The sequence below is a fragment of the Marmota flaviventris genome, chromosome 9 (assembly GCF_047511675.1).
Source record: "Marmota flaviventris isolate mMarFla1 chromosome 9, mMarFla1.hap1, whole genome shotgun sequence".
Classification (NCBI taxonomy): domain Eukaryota; kingdom Metazoa; phylum Chordata; class Mammalia; order Rodentia; family Sciuridae; genus Marmota; species Marmota flaviventris.
In genome coordinates this window covers 40,409,737-40,425,023 of record NC_092506.1, presented here as the reverse complement: position 1 = coordinate 40,425,023, position 15,287 = coordinate 40,409,737, and the positions used below count along the sequence as shown (strand labels likewise).

At 34.5% G+C, this 15,287-nt stretch overlaps 1 protein-coding gene and 1 pseudogene across 1 annotated transcript; both read right to left on the bottom strand.

The window, feature by feature from the left end:
- Positions 1 to 513: 513 nt before the first annotated feature.
- On the bottom strand, positions 514 to 1,041 carry LOC139706981 (zinc finger protein 548-like; the record flags this gene model as incomplete). Its single annotated transcript, XM_071616958.1, has 1 exon — positions 514 to 1,041. A coding segment is annotated over one exon (528 nt), but the record flags the coding sequence as incomplete, so codon positions are not given.
- A 5-nt stretch (positions 1,042 to 1,046) lies between these two features.
- LOC139707108 (zinc finger protein 548 pseudogene) lies at positions 1,047 to 1,991 on the bottom strand (annotated as a pseudogene).
- Between the last annotated feature and the right edge of the window lie 13,296 nt (positions 1,992 to 15,287).

The following is a 15,287-nucleotide window of genomic DNA, read 5'->3' as shown; positions in this document are numbered from 1 at the left end:
TTATGATCGAACATTTCCCCTTCTGGAAATACCATATACCCAAATAGAATTGAAAGTGAGGTTTCAAAAAGCTATCTGTATGTTTATGTTCACATAACAGCATTTTCCCTAGTAGTCAAAAGGTAAAAGAAACCCAATGTCCATTAGCCAATGAATAGATAAAGAAATGTGGTATATGCATACAATGGAATATTATTTCACTGAAAACAAATGAGTGGGGTGAGGATTTCTGACACATGCTACTAATGGGTGAACCTTAAGAACATTATCCTAAGTAAAATAAGCCTTTCACAAAAAGATGAATGCTGTGTGACTCTACTTATATAAGATGCTAACAGGTATCAAATCCATAGAGCAGAGTATAGAAGAGTACTAGTCAGGGGCACCAGGAAATAGAAATTATAACTTATTTAAGGAGAATAGGGTATCACTTCTGCAAGATAAAAAGGTTTCCGGAGATCAATTGTATTTGAAATATAAATTTACATAACATTAACTGTCAACTTGGAATAGTCAATGGTAAATTTTCTTCATTGTGAAATTTCTAATGTGTAATGAAGCTAGAGCTGAACTTAAAGAATGCCCCACATCTACGGGACAGACAAGCCTCTCTTCATTGTGGATTTTCTGGTGATGGACCAGATGGGATTTCCTAATGAAGGCCTTCCAGCACTCACTGCATTCGTAAGATCTTTCTCCAGTGTGGATTTTCTGGTGCTCAACAAGTATATGTTTGTGGATAAAGCCTTTCCCACATTCACTGCTTTCGTAAGGTCTTTCTCCAGCATGATTTCTCCAATGTTTAATGAGGTTGGAGTTGTAACTAAAGAATTTTCCACATTGACTGCATGCATAAGGCCTTTCTCCAGTGTGAATTCTCTGATGTCTAATGAGTGTGCAATGGTACCTAAAGGATTTCCCACATTCAGTGCACTTATAAGGCCTTTCTCCAGTGTGATTTCTCCAATGTTTAATGAGGTTCAAGTTGTACCTAAGGAATTTCCCACAAATGTCACACTCATAAGGCCTTTCTCCAGTTGAACCCTCTTATGTCTCATGAGTCTATAGTTATACATAAAGGATTTTCCCACTCTCTACATTCATAAGTCCTTTAGCTATTGTGAATCCTCTGATGTCTCACAAAGTTGGCATTATACCTAAAGAATTTCCCACATTTGCTGCACCCATAAGCCCTTTCTCCTGTGTGGCTTTGGTGGTGCTCAACTCTTCAATGTTCATATCTGAAGGCTTTCCCACATTGACTGCATACATAATCATATGTCCACTTTGAAGGGCTTCCTTGCCTTCAGTTTCCGGGTCTAGCTTCCATCCACAGTGAGAGACTTGGTGCTGGAGAAGGCGTGAGGTGGCTGGTAATTCCTTCCGATCTTCCCTTCATGTGAGGACCTTCTCTGCCATGTGAACTCTGTGGTTCTTTACAAATGAAAGTTTCCAATTGTCCCTTCTGGAAAGATTCTTTCCAATCTGTTTTTGGGGCCGGTAAGGCTTTGACTCACAAATATGTGTCTTTTGTTCAGTTTGTGTTCTATTTTGTTCAGCCAGGTGCAGAATATCTTTCAAGAGTGGGTCACCTGTCTCACTAAGCTGGGCATTTTGAGTGGATAAACCTGGCTTTGGAGTCCTGACCTGTGGTGCTCCTACAGAAACACCTTGCTCAGAAGGTGCTTCCTCAGACCCTGCTCCATACCAACAACCTGGGGACATCTAATGGTGATAGCATCAGGTGTTCAATGTTGAGATGCATGCAGACTTCACAACTCCTTAAGCAAAGCTCATATGTTGGAGGGCCCTATTTTTGTGAACAAAATGGTCAGATTCTCCAGCATCACTTCACAGTACAGGAATCTCTGAGCCTCATCAAGGTATCCCCACTCCTCTTGGGATAAATATATGGCCACATCCTCAGAGACCACACGACCCTGTGCAGGGTTCATTTCTGCCATTGCCAGGAGACACTGAGTCGAACTCATGGGTGTGGCCTCTGCCAATCAAGCTGGGCAGAGCAGAAGCGATTAGAGTGTGGGGCTGGGGTAGGAAAAGATATCGCCTTGGCCAGCCAGGATCACCTCAGGCTCATCTCTGACTTTGGATAGTGGGTACCAAACTTCTTCTCACACTTTAACGCTCTGTCACCAAGATGACAACCAAGTACTCCATAGGCCGAAGGGATGACACACATTTTTGAGAAATGCAAATCTAATGGGGTCATAAATAAGTAGTTAACTAGGCTGTTCTTAAAAGTTATAGGCCAGATTTTCTACCCAACTATGTTGCAAGTAAAGAAAACAAAATTGCCAATACCAAATATCAACCCATTACCCATTACACCAACCACTTTCTAACTGTACCTAGAGGGCCCTGGCAATGGTGAAGGAAACATTATGGACTTCATGTTTCCAGGTAATTGGGTAAAAATGATAAAATTTCACCTGCACAAACTATCCTCAGAAAGTCTAGATTACTAATATTCTGCAAACAAAATCCCACACTTAACCTAATCCTCTGTTTTTTTTTCTCCTTATTGGAACCCTGCTCCCTTGCCTGTAACTCAGACACATCTGACTTGTGAATATTACTCATTGTTCCATCGTTAAAGGTCACTTATTTTATGAAGAATTACCTACTAGCTAGAGAACTTTGTCATTTTAAATCTTTCCATTGAAACTGACAGTACAACTATCCAAAATTTTGTGGCATGTTTATTATTATATTTTTTGAGTACATCTGCACTGCTACGCAATCACAGGGTAGGATATGATGAAAATAGAAGGGAAAAATTAACATCAGTGGGTTTGAAGGGAAAGATTTGATGTTCTGTGTGAAGACTCAAAGCAATTTACCTAAAGAAGTTGATTTAGGTCTTGAAAATTGAAAAGGATTTCAAAAGTTGGAGATCATAGCAGGATATTCCAGATAGGACCGAGTCAAACCACAAAAACCCTTGCATGAGAAGTCTCAGGAAATGGGTGGAAGGAGTTACCATCTGCTACTTTTTATCTCTAGTTTAGGTGTATTTGGGCAAGTGGAAGGAAATAAAACCAAACCAGGTGTTTGAAGGAAGAGGATAAAATTAAATTCCAGTCATATGCCTTTGCACTTATTTTATTTAATCTTATCAAATCATTAAGGATTTTTAAATGTGAGATTGATTCATATGGCTGTGTAATTAGTTTTAAATGGTAAAATATCGCTTTGCTTTTTACTAATAAAATAGCAAATAAATTTTAAATAAAAAATTTAATAAAAACACTCATAATAGTAGATAAAAAGATCTACATTGTTATAATTCTAAAAAAAATGCCAAAAACTACTTCTAAAATTCAATAACAATGGACATGAAAATATGAAACCTGCTCAGAAATATTAAAATTATACTTTAATATGAGGAACATACAATGACTCCTTGAAATGGCTTTGAAAACTTTGAAAACAATAAACATTCATTTTGCAGTAATGTAATATGATAGAAAAAAAGAAAAAAAACAACCTCCAAGTCATTTCTACATCATTTTTTAATAGAACTCTAAATTGCATGGGAAAACAGTCTTTAAAACTAGCTTCTGTCATTAGCTTAGAGAACTTTAGAATCTCTAAGTCAAGTTGCAAACCAGAACTGAGGAAGAACCAGGGATCTGTTCCACATGATTGAAATACTTCACATCTACTTTATAACATGTACTTAGCACTTATGTATGTTGGTAGATGTGGCAGGTACAAAGTACAAAGACAAGTATGGCATATGCTTTATTTTCAAGGACATTGTGGTTAAGAGAAGGTGAAATGAACACAGAAATATTTTTTTTTCTTATTAAATAATAAAGATTTGATCAGATGTGATGTGTGTGGCTTTAGAATTTCTCCCAAGTAGAAGGGTTCCTGGACACATACATCCATTCCATGTTGGGGTGTTGGGTACAAGTAAGGGGGGCCAACTCTAAGAAACTTCCCAGGCTTAGAGAATGAGATGTAGCAAAGGACAGATGTGTGCTGTATGAGAGCATGAGGCATCACTATCAATTTTTTTATGACATCTCCTGAAGGCAGAAGTAAGTTCAAAAATTATTCAAAATAATTAAGAATTTCTACATGTTTCCACAGAATGATGCAATAATTCTGGGTCTTTGTTGGAGTTAGGACCTATGCGAATGCCATAGATGGTGGTTAAACATTTGGACTCCTGAATGAGGCAGACCAGCATTTGCACTATACTTGCTCTTCATGTTGTCAACTACATACCTTGAGAATGCTGTCAAGGAAGTGGCATTTGGATGCCTCAGGTTTAGATCTTATTTTACATGAAATCTGAAACAATCAAAGCCCCCTGATGAGGTTTTTGAAGTGAGTCTGAATCCTGGGCAGGGGGCCTTCAAGTGAAGCTATATCCTAAAGAAAGATGTAAATCTTACTGCAGATAAAGAAATTGGTGCGGGCTCACTTAGCACTTATGTATGCTGGTCAATGTGGCAGGGAAAAAGTACAAAGACATTAGGCAGGAGATGGAGGTGAAGGAACTTGTTTACCAGGGAGCAAGAGGCAGAGCCAACAGGTCTGAATGGAACAGAAACTCAGCAGGTGGAGAGAGAGAGAGAATCAAAGAATTAAGAATTGTGTAACAAATGAAAGGAAATTAATCATAACATTGAATTCTGGATATAGTTCTCTACTTTTGCATTTACTTTGATCATACAATGATAAGTCTATGTTAAGTGTTTTATAAAGACAACATTACAACTATTATGCTAGGTGTCTGAAGATTTAAGTTGTTTTTGTCATATTTAAAATCAGCCCCATCATGTTATAAAATTTTATCTAATGTTTAAATCTGACATTTACATGACATGGATGATCTGCTACTATAAGTAAACCAGATTAATGTTTTAATTGGTTATTTAATGAAGGTCTATAGCTTTTTTATTAAAAATCACTACATTCCCTGAATTGATACATATAGCAAAAGGAGTAGAAAAGAAAAAAAAAGTAAGCACTTGGATTACAAGACAGAATTTAGGAAATATGTGGTGGGAAAAATGTAACTTCAAACTGTAGGCATGGTAAGAACTAATCAGGGTTTGCTGATCATTCTGTTTTAACTAATCTGAATAAGAAAGTAAAATATCATTAACCTTTCTCATCCTTCAAAGCATACTGGCCCCTACATTTTTATTTATATTTATTTTGTTTATCTCTGCCAATATAAATGAAGTACCTAGGATAGGTTATTTTAAATCTTATTTAAAAATTGTCACCAGGAATATATCTGTAGTTACACAGAAAACAAGAAGGCAGGAAGGGAAGGATGAAAGGGAGGGATGGGATGGAGAAAGAGAGAATCAAGTAATTATATCCATATGGCAAGTGAGAACAACACATTCAGAGGAACTCTTTGTATCAGTGGAATACAGCTTGACTGGCATGAATTTTGACTTAAAACAATTTTCAAGATGGACTAGAGAAGGATTAACTAGTTCTGGACTGAAAACTATCAGGAAGCAGGTCAATTTTAGTAATTGTTCCTTGGGAGGAAGAGATAACATGGCTCTAGTAATGTCATTAATGAGCAAATAGCAGCCATTCAGAGAAGAGTTGGTTTATCATTTTCATTGTACCCTTTTAAAGACATTGTTTTCTGTTGTCCTGGACCTGTCTAATTTGAAATCCTTTTTTATATCCAGTAAGATTTATCATTGTCTGACAAGCAGCAGAGATGATTTTCACTTCATCATACCTTTAGGGAAAAAAAAAGAATAAATAAAAGCAAATTTAAAGACAAAGAGAATAAAGAACTTATAATGTTCACTTAATTCGTGGCACATCTATTTAGCACCAGAAATCAGATTTAGTAGCTACCAAGATATCAATCCTAATAAAAACATAATAAGAATGATGAAAAATCAGTTTATTGTTATGCTAGTGTTGCTTCTAATTAGTAAATACATGAATTTCCCAAAAAGAGCATTTGATTCCAATTTTAAATTTTTCTACACATCCCCAATCCTATGATGTTCCTAAGCATATTCTGTTTTGTTTGTTTGTTTGTTTTTAGGGGAGGTGCCAGGGATTGAAATCGGGGCACTCAACCACTGAGCCACATCCCCAGCCCTATTTCGTATTTTACTTAGAGACAGTTGCTTAGTGCCTTGTTTTGCTGAGGCTGGTTTTCAACTCATGATCCTTCTACCTTAACCTCCTGAGCCACTGTGATTACAGGTGTGCGCCACTGTGTCTGGCACACATATTCTTACACATATATAAAAAGTTGCAAGGTTTTTCTACACCAAAATAACCAATTTTCAAGGGTTCTCCACCTGAATGCTATCTACAGAATGATTACATTAGATGATCACTCAGATGTGACTGACCTCTTCTTGCTCCACTGCATGGTAAAGCTATCCAGCTGAGGGTTTCAGCTCTTGGACTTCTACACTGAAACAGCTCAGGGAAACAGCTCAGTGTGGATAGAAGCTTCAGGTCCTTGAAGTTTCCCTTGGCCTGAAAAGACTTCCTGGTAGTGCATTTATTTTAACAGACAAGTTTCTTCTCCTTTGTAAAGTCATATTAAAGAAGCAGAGAATATAGTCATATATCTATTCAGCTTCAAATTGTTAGAATGATATATTAGTTATAATAATTAATTGCATCTTTTCAGATTCTAAATAAATGCCAAGTCTCTCATGAAGCTCCCAGAAGTTTCTATATAATTGTTCAGGGTAAAGCCTCATGCATCATCTTTGACCCTCTGTTTTACTCTCTTAATTTCAAATTCAGCAGCAATTCCTAAAGATTTTTGCTTCCAAAATAAATTTTGAACAATCTCAAATCCACTCAATTCTTTCCGTCTCCATTGCCACAAAGGTTCAATTTGTGGTCATCTTTCTTCTCTTCTGCATTAATAGCATGCACCTTTGAGAGTGCTATCTGACCCACATTCATAGTCTATTCTCCACATGACAACCAGCCAAATGGTTTAAAATTCAAACTAAATCATGTCCTCTTCTATGTTACTTTACCATTATTTCACATAGATTCAGCATCTCCCTTTAGAATGACTTATAGGATCTTAGGAGATGGACACCATCATCCACTTCTTTCTGTATTGCCCAGCTAAATTATGCTCTAGTCCCTTTCTGTTCTGAATTAAGCAGAATTTTCTTCTTAAGGTTCTTTGAACCTCTCTTCCTTTTGCTCTTTTCTGCTTAGAAAAATGCTGTTCACATCATTAAATGTCTAGCATACCTGCAGGGTGGCCTTTTCCACCTACCTTGTGAGGAAGATGCCTGGTTCCCAGAGTCACTTTGTATCACATCACCTTGTTTCATATCTGTAAGGATTATATTGCCTGACATTTTCTTTTTTGTTAATAGGCTTATATTCAGCATTATGTAGCTATGTGAGTATGCTATTTTATTGTTAAAATCTAAAAAAGCTTTGTAGATCATAGGAAGGAATAGAAAGAAAAAATGATTTTGAATGAATGACTTTCTTCCAGTCATACATTATATTTCCTTGATGTGATTGCTTCTTGTGCTTTATTTTTATCTATTTTTGGAAACAGATCACTTTTTCTTTAAATATAGTCCACCTGCTTAACCAAAATAAAGGCATGTTGAGGACACATTGATTACTTTCCAAATCTTTGTCTTCTAGGAAGCAACATGCAAACAGAAAACAATAACAGCAACAACAACACATTAATTTGAACTTACTCTGGGTTAACTTCATGCCTCCAGTATGTAACAATTACAAATTGCAGATATTTCTTTGAAACTTAATTTGCACATCTTTTAAAATGCTTAGTATTCTCTAGAATTATTAAAATAAAATTAGTATTATATAAAGTATCTAGCAAATTGTTACCTAAATAATATATGTATGCTTTAATATTTAGTTTTCTGTAATGTCTAATGTATTTTCTGGGACACATACATTCCTTAAAATTCATTTAATGATAATAAAATAAAAACTTTATTGAATATATATTATATGCCAGGTATGAAAAATACCAAGCAGTATTTTTAATTCCCTTCTATTTTCAAAAAGTCTCTGACATGGAAATATTATCTTTATTTTTAAAATGAGAAAGATGACAATTTTAAGATATTAAAAATATTCCCCAAGTGACTAAGCTACCACTTGGAAAAAATCAAAGTTTTGAATTCATTATTGCCTGTATCTTTGAATATAAATTCACTCTTTCTCTATCCATTCATGTATCCATTTATCCAGATTTGTGTGCATTTTTAGGTAGTGGTTACTATTAATAAAAGTAAAATATAAATTCTAGAAGGGAAAGTTATACAACTTTTATATGTGTCTTCAAGTTAGGTAAAGAAAGATTGACATAATCATATCAAATACATATTGAAATATAACATTTAGATATTTATATCCTATACTTGAATAACATCTTTAATTAAAAACTGTATAAAATGTTGTAAAACAAATTTGTCATTTTTCAGCATTTGGATTTAATTTCAAATAGTGTTTTGGGATAGCAGGATATAATTAATTATGTAATTATTATTTTTTTGCTTTTCATAAAGTTTTAGAAATATTTTCACTGCAATAGAATTCTCTAGAAGAGGATATTTCCTCTCCTGGAATATTAACCTGTGTATCTTCTGAGAGGAAGGATTATTGATTTACTTCAAAATGAAATAACTTCCAATATCTCAGTGCCACAACTATGTAAATCTTTGCCTTTTTCTATGAGGCACTTACTAAACTTGGGGTGGTGCTACATAATTGATGTATGACCCAACAAACTAACCCTCTGAATGATATATGTATCCACCAAAGAAATTTCGACTTTGTACCTTCTTGATCCATTTGTCCGATCATAAATTCACTGACTGATACTCAGGACTGATTTTGCTTATGTAGCAAGGATGTTCCTCTCTTCAGTCACTATCCTGTAGTTTTTTACTTATCCAAATGACCTCAACATCTGATAACTGTTGCATAATTCAGTGCATAGCAAGTTGGGAAAACCATAAATGATTTAGCACTATGGACTCTATGTGACTTTCAATGGCAAAATTGTTCCTATTTTGACTGGGTTGACATTATTTGAATGGACTTCTGCACAGAAAATTTTCCTTTGTAATCGTATAAAATATTTTTTTGGTTGACCTAGTTTGCTACAAAGTAAAGGATGAGGTTGCACACTCTCTTATGATTGTTATTAATTTTCAAATTTAATAGTTCTTTAAAATATGTACCCACCAGAAAGAAATCTCTTGCTATACTATGAGCAATGATTGCTGGTCAGTATAATAAAGTCAGTTGTCCACATGAATTCCAAACCAACCATGTTCCAATCATCAAAGGCAGCAGTACTAGAGACTGCAATAGAACAGCAGTTGTAATCCAGGATCATCCCTGCAGGGTTATAAGTCACTATAAGCACAAAAAAGGGCACAAAATTCAATTTCATGCATATATGTGAATTATTGGCTATACGAATCTATGCATATCCCTTAAATTCCTTTGCCTTAGTTTCCTCATTCATAAAATAAAAACCACCAGCTAAATAATCTTATAATATCTGATGGTTGTATTGAAATTATATCAAGAATGAAGAAGATGCTCAAAACATGATAGTGATTTTATTTCTGTTTGACTTCTCAGGATCTACAGTAGCAGCTAACACAAGGAATGTGATCAATCAAGACTATGATGTAAATAAATGAGTGAATGCACAAATTAATCAAATAATGAGTACCAGAACAGATGAATGACAAGATTAATTAAACACTAAATGAAATCATAGACATCACTTATGGTGGTAATACTGATGAGAGACAGGCCAGTGAACTAATAAGCCATGTGTCCTTGTGCAATGGCACTCCAATAGAGAGGAGCAATGCTATAAGAAGAACAATTCAAATTTAATAACACTGAGTAGAAAAGTAACCCAAACTCTATGTTGTATATACATATAAATCTCCAGGATGGTTTTAATAAGTATTTCTATGTTTTCACTAATTATATTTAAAACATTAGGACACTTTCTACTTTTGACTATCACATGTTGATTTTTTTCCTGTTGTGTATTAATAGATTTTGCAGTAATTATAATAGAGTATTATGCTGCTTTAAACAAATAACTGTAGAATATCAAATGAAGCAAAGACTTATTCTCCAAGTATTCAAGGTCACCTGTGGCTCAGGTAAATCTATAGGGCAACTACCCACAATAAAGTATCTAAGCTGGAAGTGCTCACAATCTGATGTCAACACCAGGCTTCATCTCTGATCTTTATTTGTTGAGATATTGATTTCTGCTGCCACTTGTCTTTCTGTGAAATCAGTCTCACTGAACATGTTTCATCATGCACAGTAGCAACTCTTGGTACTGATATCCCCTCCTCAGGGCTTGTTTTTGTTATTGTAAGCTTGTTGATTTATTTAGTAACTTGGCTGGATATTGTAGTGAAGTCTATTCCCACAAGTTGTGCATCTTGTTGTTCAGAAGTTGCAGCCTTGGGCATGTGCAATGACCCTGGACTGACAGGAGCCATAACATGGCTCTCTTTGTCTCTTTGTCCTGATTTTCCTGTGAAGATATCTGTCTCTGTTTGTATTATGCTCAACACTCAGTCTCCACTCTTGACAAGTGACTGTCCTGTAGATTTGATAATGCCCCACGGCATAAATTATTCTGCATTCTGATTCTACTAAATTTGGGCTACTTTGCAGGGGTAATTTTTAAGCCAGTTCTTTAGGGATTTTTAAATTTCTTGTTTTATTTTACTTTATTTTTCTCTTCTGACTCTAGGTGAATACTTTTTGTTCTTTTTCTGCTCTCTTGGTCAGTTTGTTTTAGCTTACTACTCTTATAAAACAACTGGCTCTTAATTGCTTACCACCCAAATCACTTGTTTCTGAAAGTGCCACTAGACTTAAATTATCTGTTGCAAATAAAGACAGTTTACTTGGGGGGAAACTTTGATTCTGTCTATTAAGAGAGTCTGCATTTTTTTCCCTGACAAACTCGCTGGCTTTTATGTGGAGTTAGGGGTGCAAATCTTGACACTCTTCTCTCAGACCAACACTATTGTTTAACAAACTAGGGTTCAGGATAGGGATAGTAATCTTCAGTGTCCTTAGCTCACCTTCTGTGGTGAAGAACTTCCACTCTCTTAGTGGGCTTGGGCAAGGGGAATTCTCAATCAAAATGGGGGAAACCTCCACTCTTCTAACAGGGTCAGATCAGAGGAAATCAGCTTTTCAGTTCTTACTCCTACTTGCCTAGAATTTAACCTCTGAGACAAGGAGAGGGGGAGGTGGCAGTCTGTCTCTCTGCAGGAGATGCCACAACTCTGGGAGGAGGGAGGTTCTATTTTCTTGGTGACTCCTAGCCAGAGTAGTGAGCCTAGAAGGAGGGGATCATGGTGTATCTCAAAGACTCACTACTACCCCATTCACTATTTATTTATTTTTACTAGGATTTGGTATTTTGTTTCAATAAACAATTATTTATTTATGTATACCCATAGGACAATTTCCAGGGGCTTTAAAGACTGGTTGTTTTTGTTGTTTAATTTTTGCCAATTATGGTTGTTTTTCTGGGATAAGAGTTCTTGGAGTACTTCATAGGACCATTCTTTATTTCTGTGCTTTTCGTAGTATTTTAAAATTCTTACTAGTCATTTTAATGACTTAGAGACTTTCATGAAAATATAAGTGCCTAGCACAAATGTGACTTAATTTACTGGATGACATTAAAGTGAACCAAAACTAATGGTGATAAGACACATTTAGTTATTTTACATCATCCTGTTGGAGAGATTTATATTTTCCTTTATCTCCCCTTTTCTGGCAATCCAGACTACTGTTTTATCCCACCCCCTTTTAAAGTTGGATGACACATGTGACCACATATGAAAGACAGGAGGTGACATTATCATTTTGGAGATAAAATTCTCATGGGCTGGTTCTAGATTACTAGTCTTCTTTTGATTCTTTCCTTGTTCTGGTAAATCATAAAATTCCATCTTGAGCAGATTGAGGTGACACTAGGACAAATGCAGCCTGAAATTCTGAATCTCCAGAGTAGAAATTCTGAAACTCTTCTGGCCTGGAAGAGACACAGAGTCTAAAAGAGAGAGAAGAGTCTTTGTTGTGGTAGCTTCACACTTCTGTAGTAAAGCTAGTTTACCCTGACTGATATTAGCAACTGTTCTCAGTGTGATGTATACATCAAATTCTAAATAAAGATTTGAATAAAGATGTCAACAGTACATGCAGAATTTGACATTTTTATATGAAATTTTACAGAGATGAACAAAAACATCTTAAATATGATGAAAAATATACTAAAATGTTTTCATAAATATGACTGTATTAAAATTAAGAACAGTGTTTCTCCAAAGACTCTTAAAGGAACTATAAATCCAAGTCATAAACTAGAAATAAATGGTTGCAACATATATCATTTACAAAGAGTTGAACACATACACATAGAAAGTAAAATGTTATGCTCATAAGAAATAGCAAACAAAAAGACATAAAATTAACATTTAATAAAAGAGAAACACAAAATGACATTACTTTATCTCACTAGAAAATAGGGAAATAAAAACAAAAAACCAAAAACACCCATAATTAGATGGAATTTTTATGTCTCTCAGTGTAATTAATTAATCTGAATTTCAGATTTAAAAGTTTGAGGGCTGGGGTTGTGGCTCAGTGGTAGAGCACTCGCCTCGCATGTGTGAGACCCGGGTTCGATCCTCAGCACCACATAAAAATAAACAAAATAAAGATATTGTGTCCTGTATAACTAAAAAAAAATTAAAAAATAAAAGTTTGAATAAAAAATTGATTTCTACTGTTATACTTTGTTACCAGTAGTATAAATTCATCCTCCATTTTGGAAAAACAATGGGTGCTGTCTTTTAAAGTTGAACAGCATATACATATTCATCTTGTAATTATATTCCTAAGAGATTTACACATAGATATGTATAATAATATTTACAGCAAGATTTATTTAATAGAAATACTGTCTATGGATATATTCATCATATTGGCAAAAGAAAAATAATAAACTGTGGTATATTCACAAAGTGGAATGTTATGTAGCAATACAAAAGAATGAGCTACTGCCAAACATAATGATCAGGATGAACATTTAGTTCATAATGCTAGTTAGAGTAATGCAAGAAACTTGAGATAATAGTTAATATAAATATATTGTTAAGTTTAGCATATCCAAAATTAAGCAACATATTGACTAAGGGTGAGAAAAAGAGAGAGAATGTGTTTGTATAAAAATAAAATAATAGCACATTATTCAAAATGATCTTTCCCTGTGTGGAGTGGAGAAATTGGGGTGAGGGAGATGTTACACATGTGGGTATGAATAGTAAGTGATATTTAAGCCGTTGGGTTGGTTAGTGAGTTCAGGAATGAAATAAGCCCATGTTAGATTCATGGTACTAGAACACCTTGCATCAAAGGTTATTTGATTCTGTGTACCTGTGGTCCAAATTAAAAAGAAAAACCCTGGTTTGCATGTGTAGCTGAAGTTCAGAATTAGCACAGTGAATCAATCATTCTGTGCTACTCCATGCATCTTCTGACAATGAGTAGAATAAGAATCTCAAGCCTGATATTGGGCCTACTGGATTAGAATCTGAATTTATCAAAATCCTTTGGTGATTGCTGTGCTCAATAAAATTTGAGAAATATTTTTTCAGATCATCTCTAGTATACCTGATGGTATTTTAAAATATTTTTGAAAATAATTCCAAGCACAAAAATGAGGATTTGAAAACATCATTTATAAAAAGTTACTTTTTGCTGCAGTCCGGCTGCAGTCCGGCTGCAGCAAAATAACCGGGGGGTGACAAGCAACTTGTGTAGATTGATACAGCAGGAGTGGGAGACATTTATTGTAGGACAGGAGGGGTATATATACATTACACACAGCTTATCTTAATTAACATAAACTAGATACAGCAGTCATCCAATAAGGAATCTCCACACTTAATGGCTCGCTGGCGTTACTTCACAAACCACTCCCTCTGGCAAAATGCCAGGCGCCATCTTGACTTGTTTACAGACCCTAACAACTTTTGACTTTTTGGTTGAAAGAATAAATTTTAATATAAATTAAACTCCTTTTTATTTTAAGCATTGTTACATATAGTAAATAATCTTTCAATGAAAATATGAAATGCTGAAAGATTATTTTTTTTAAAGAGAGAGAGAGAGAGAAAATTTTAATATTTATTTTTTATTTTTTTCGGCGGACACAACATCTTTGTTTGTATATGGTGCTGAGGATCGAACCCGGGCTGCACGCATGCCAGGCGAGAGCGCTACTGTGAAAGATTAAAATTGATGTTATGATATGAACATAAAAAATTAACAAAAAAATATTGATTAGGAAAGTGGTGGTGCTATGAATAGAAAAAAGAGTATCTATCTTGTAATATAGAAATTGTACCACAGGTCATATAATAATTTGTTCACTTATATACAACTAACAGAGACTGTGCACAAACTACAGATACTTTATTTTGAGCCATGAAAACTTCAAAGATGAGATCAATCTTATTTTCCTTTAGGATATTTTCTCCAGAATTCAATATCCCTTTCACTGTTTTTATGAACACAAAGCAAAGATCTGATATTTATCCATCCTTTGAATGTGAAATATTTTTTAACATAAATAAAAACCATTGAATGTTAAGAATCTTGATGTGATATACATTATGATTGAATGTCAATTTTCTTTACTTCATACTTTATTACAATGTAAGTTGAAATATTCATGAACCATACGTCTGTTGTCAATAGAATTACGTATGCTTAAAAAATAAAAAGAATCCTGAGTTGAGATAAACAATTTTAATTAACTTTCTTGGTTTTGAATAAGATTACTTCTTTAACACATTCTCATTTAATTCATCTCATTTTTGCTTTTAAAAAGCTTCAGGCAACTAACTTTCTAGACACTAAAGCTAAGTAAAGAGAGTTAATTTAAAAATTCAGGTAGTAGTTTTCTATTTTTCTCTTCAGTTAGACTGTGGAAGAGTCTGCATTAAAATGCTTTTTATCAAAATTACTATAGTAAAAACGATAATGTTAGAAAAGATAAACTCTTAAAAGATACAACTGAGTGCATGAAATGCTCTGTATATGATAGAGTAAAACATAAGTTAGTTAATAATGTTTCTAGATGATTCAGTGAAGATTGGGAAAGTATTAGTTTGAAATTACATCCCAAACTCTGCCTCCTTCTCACTCTGGAAGCC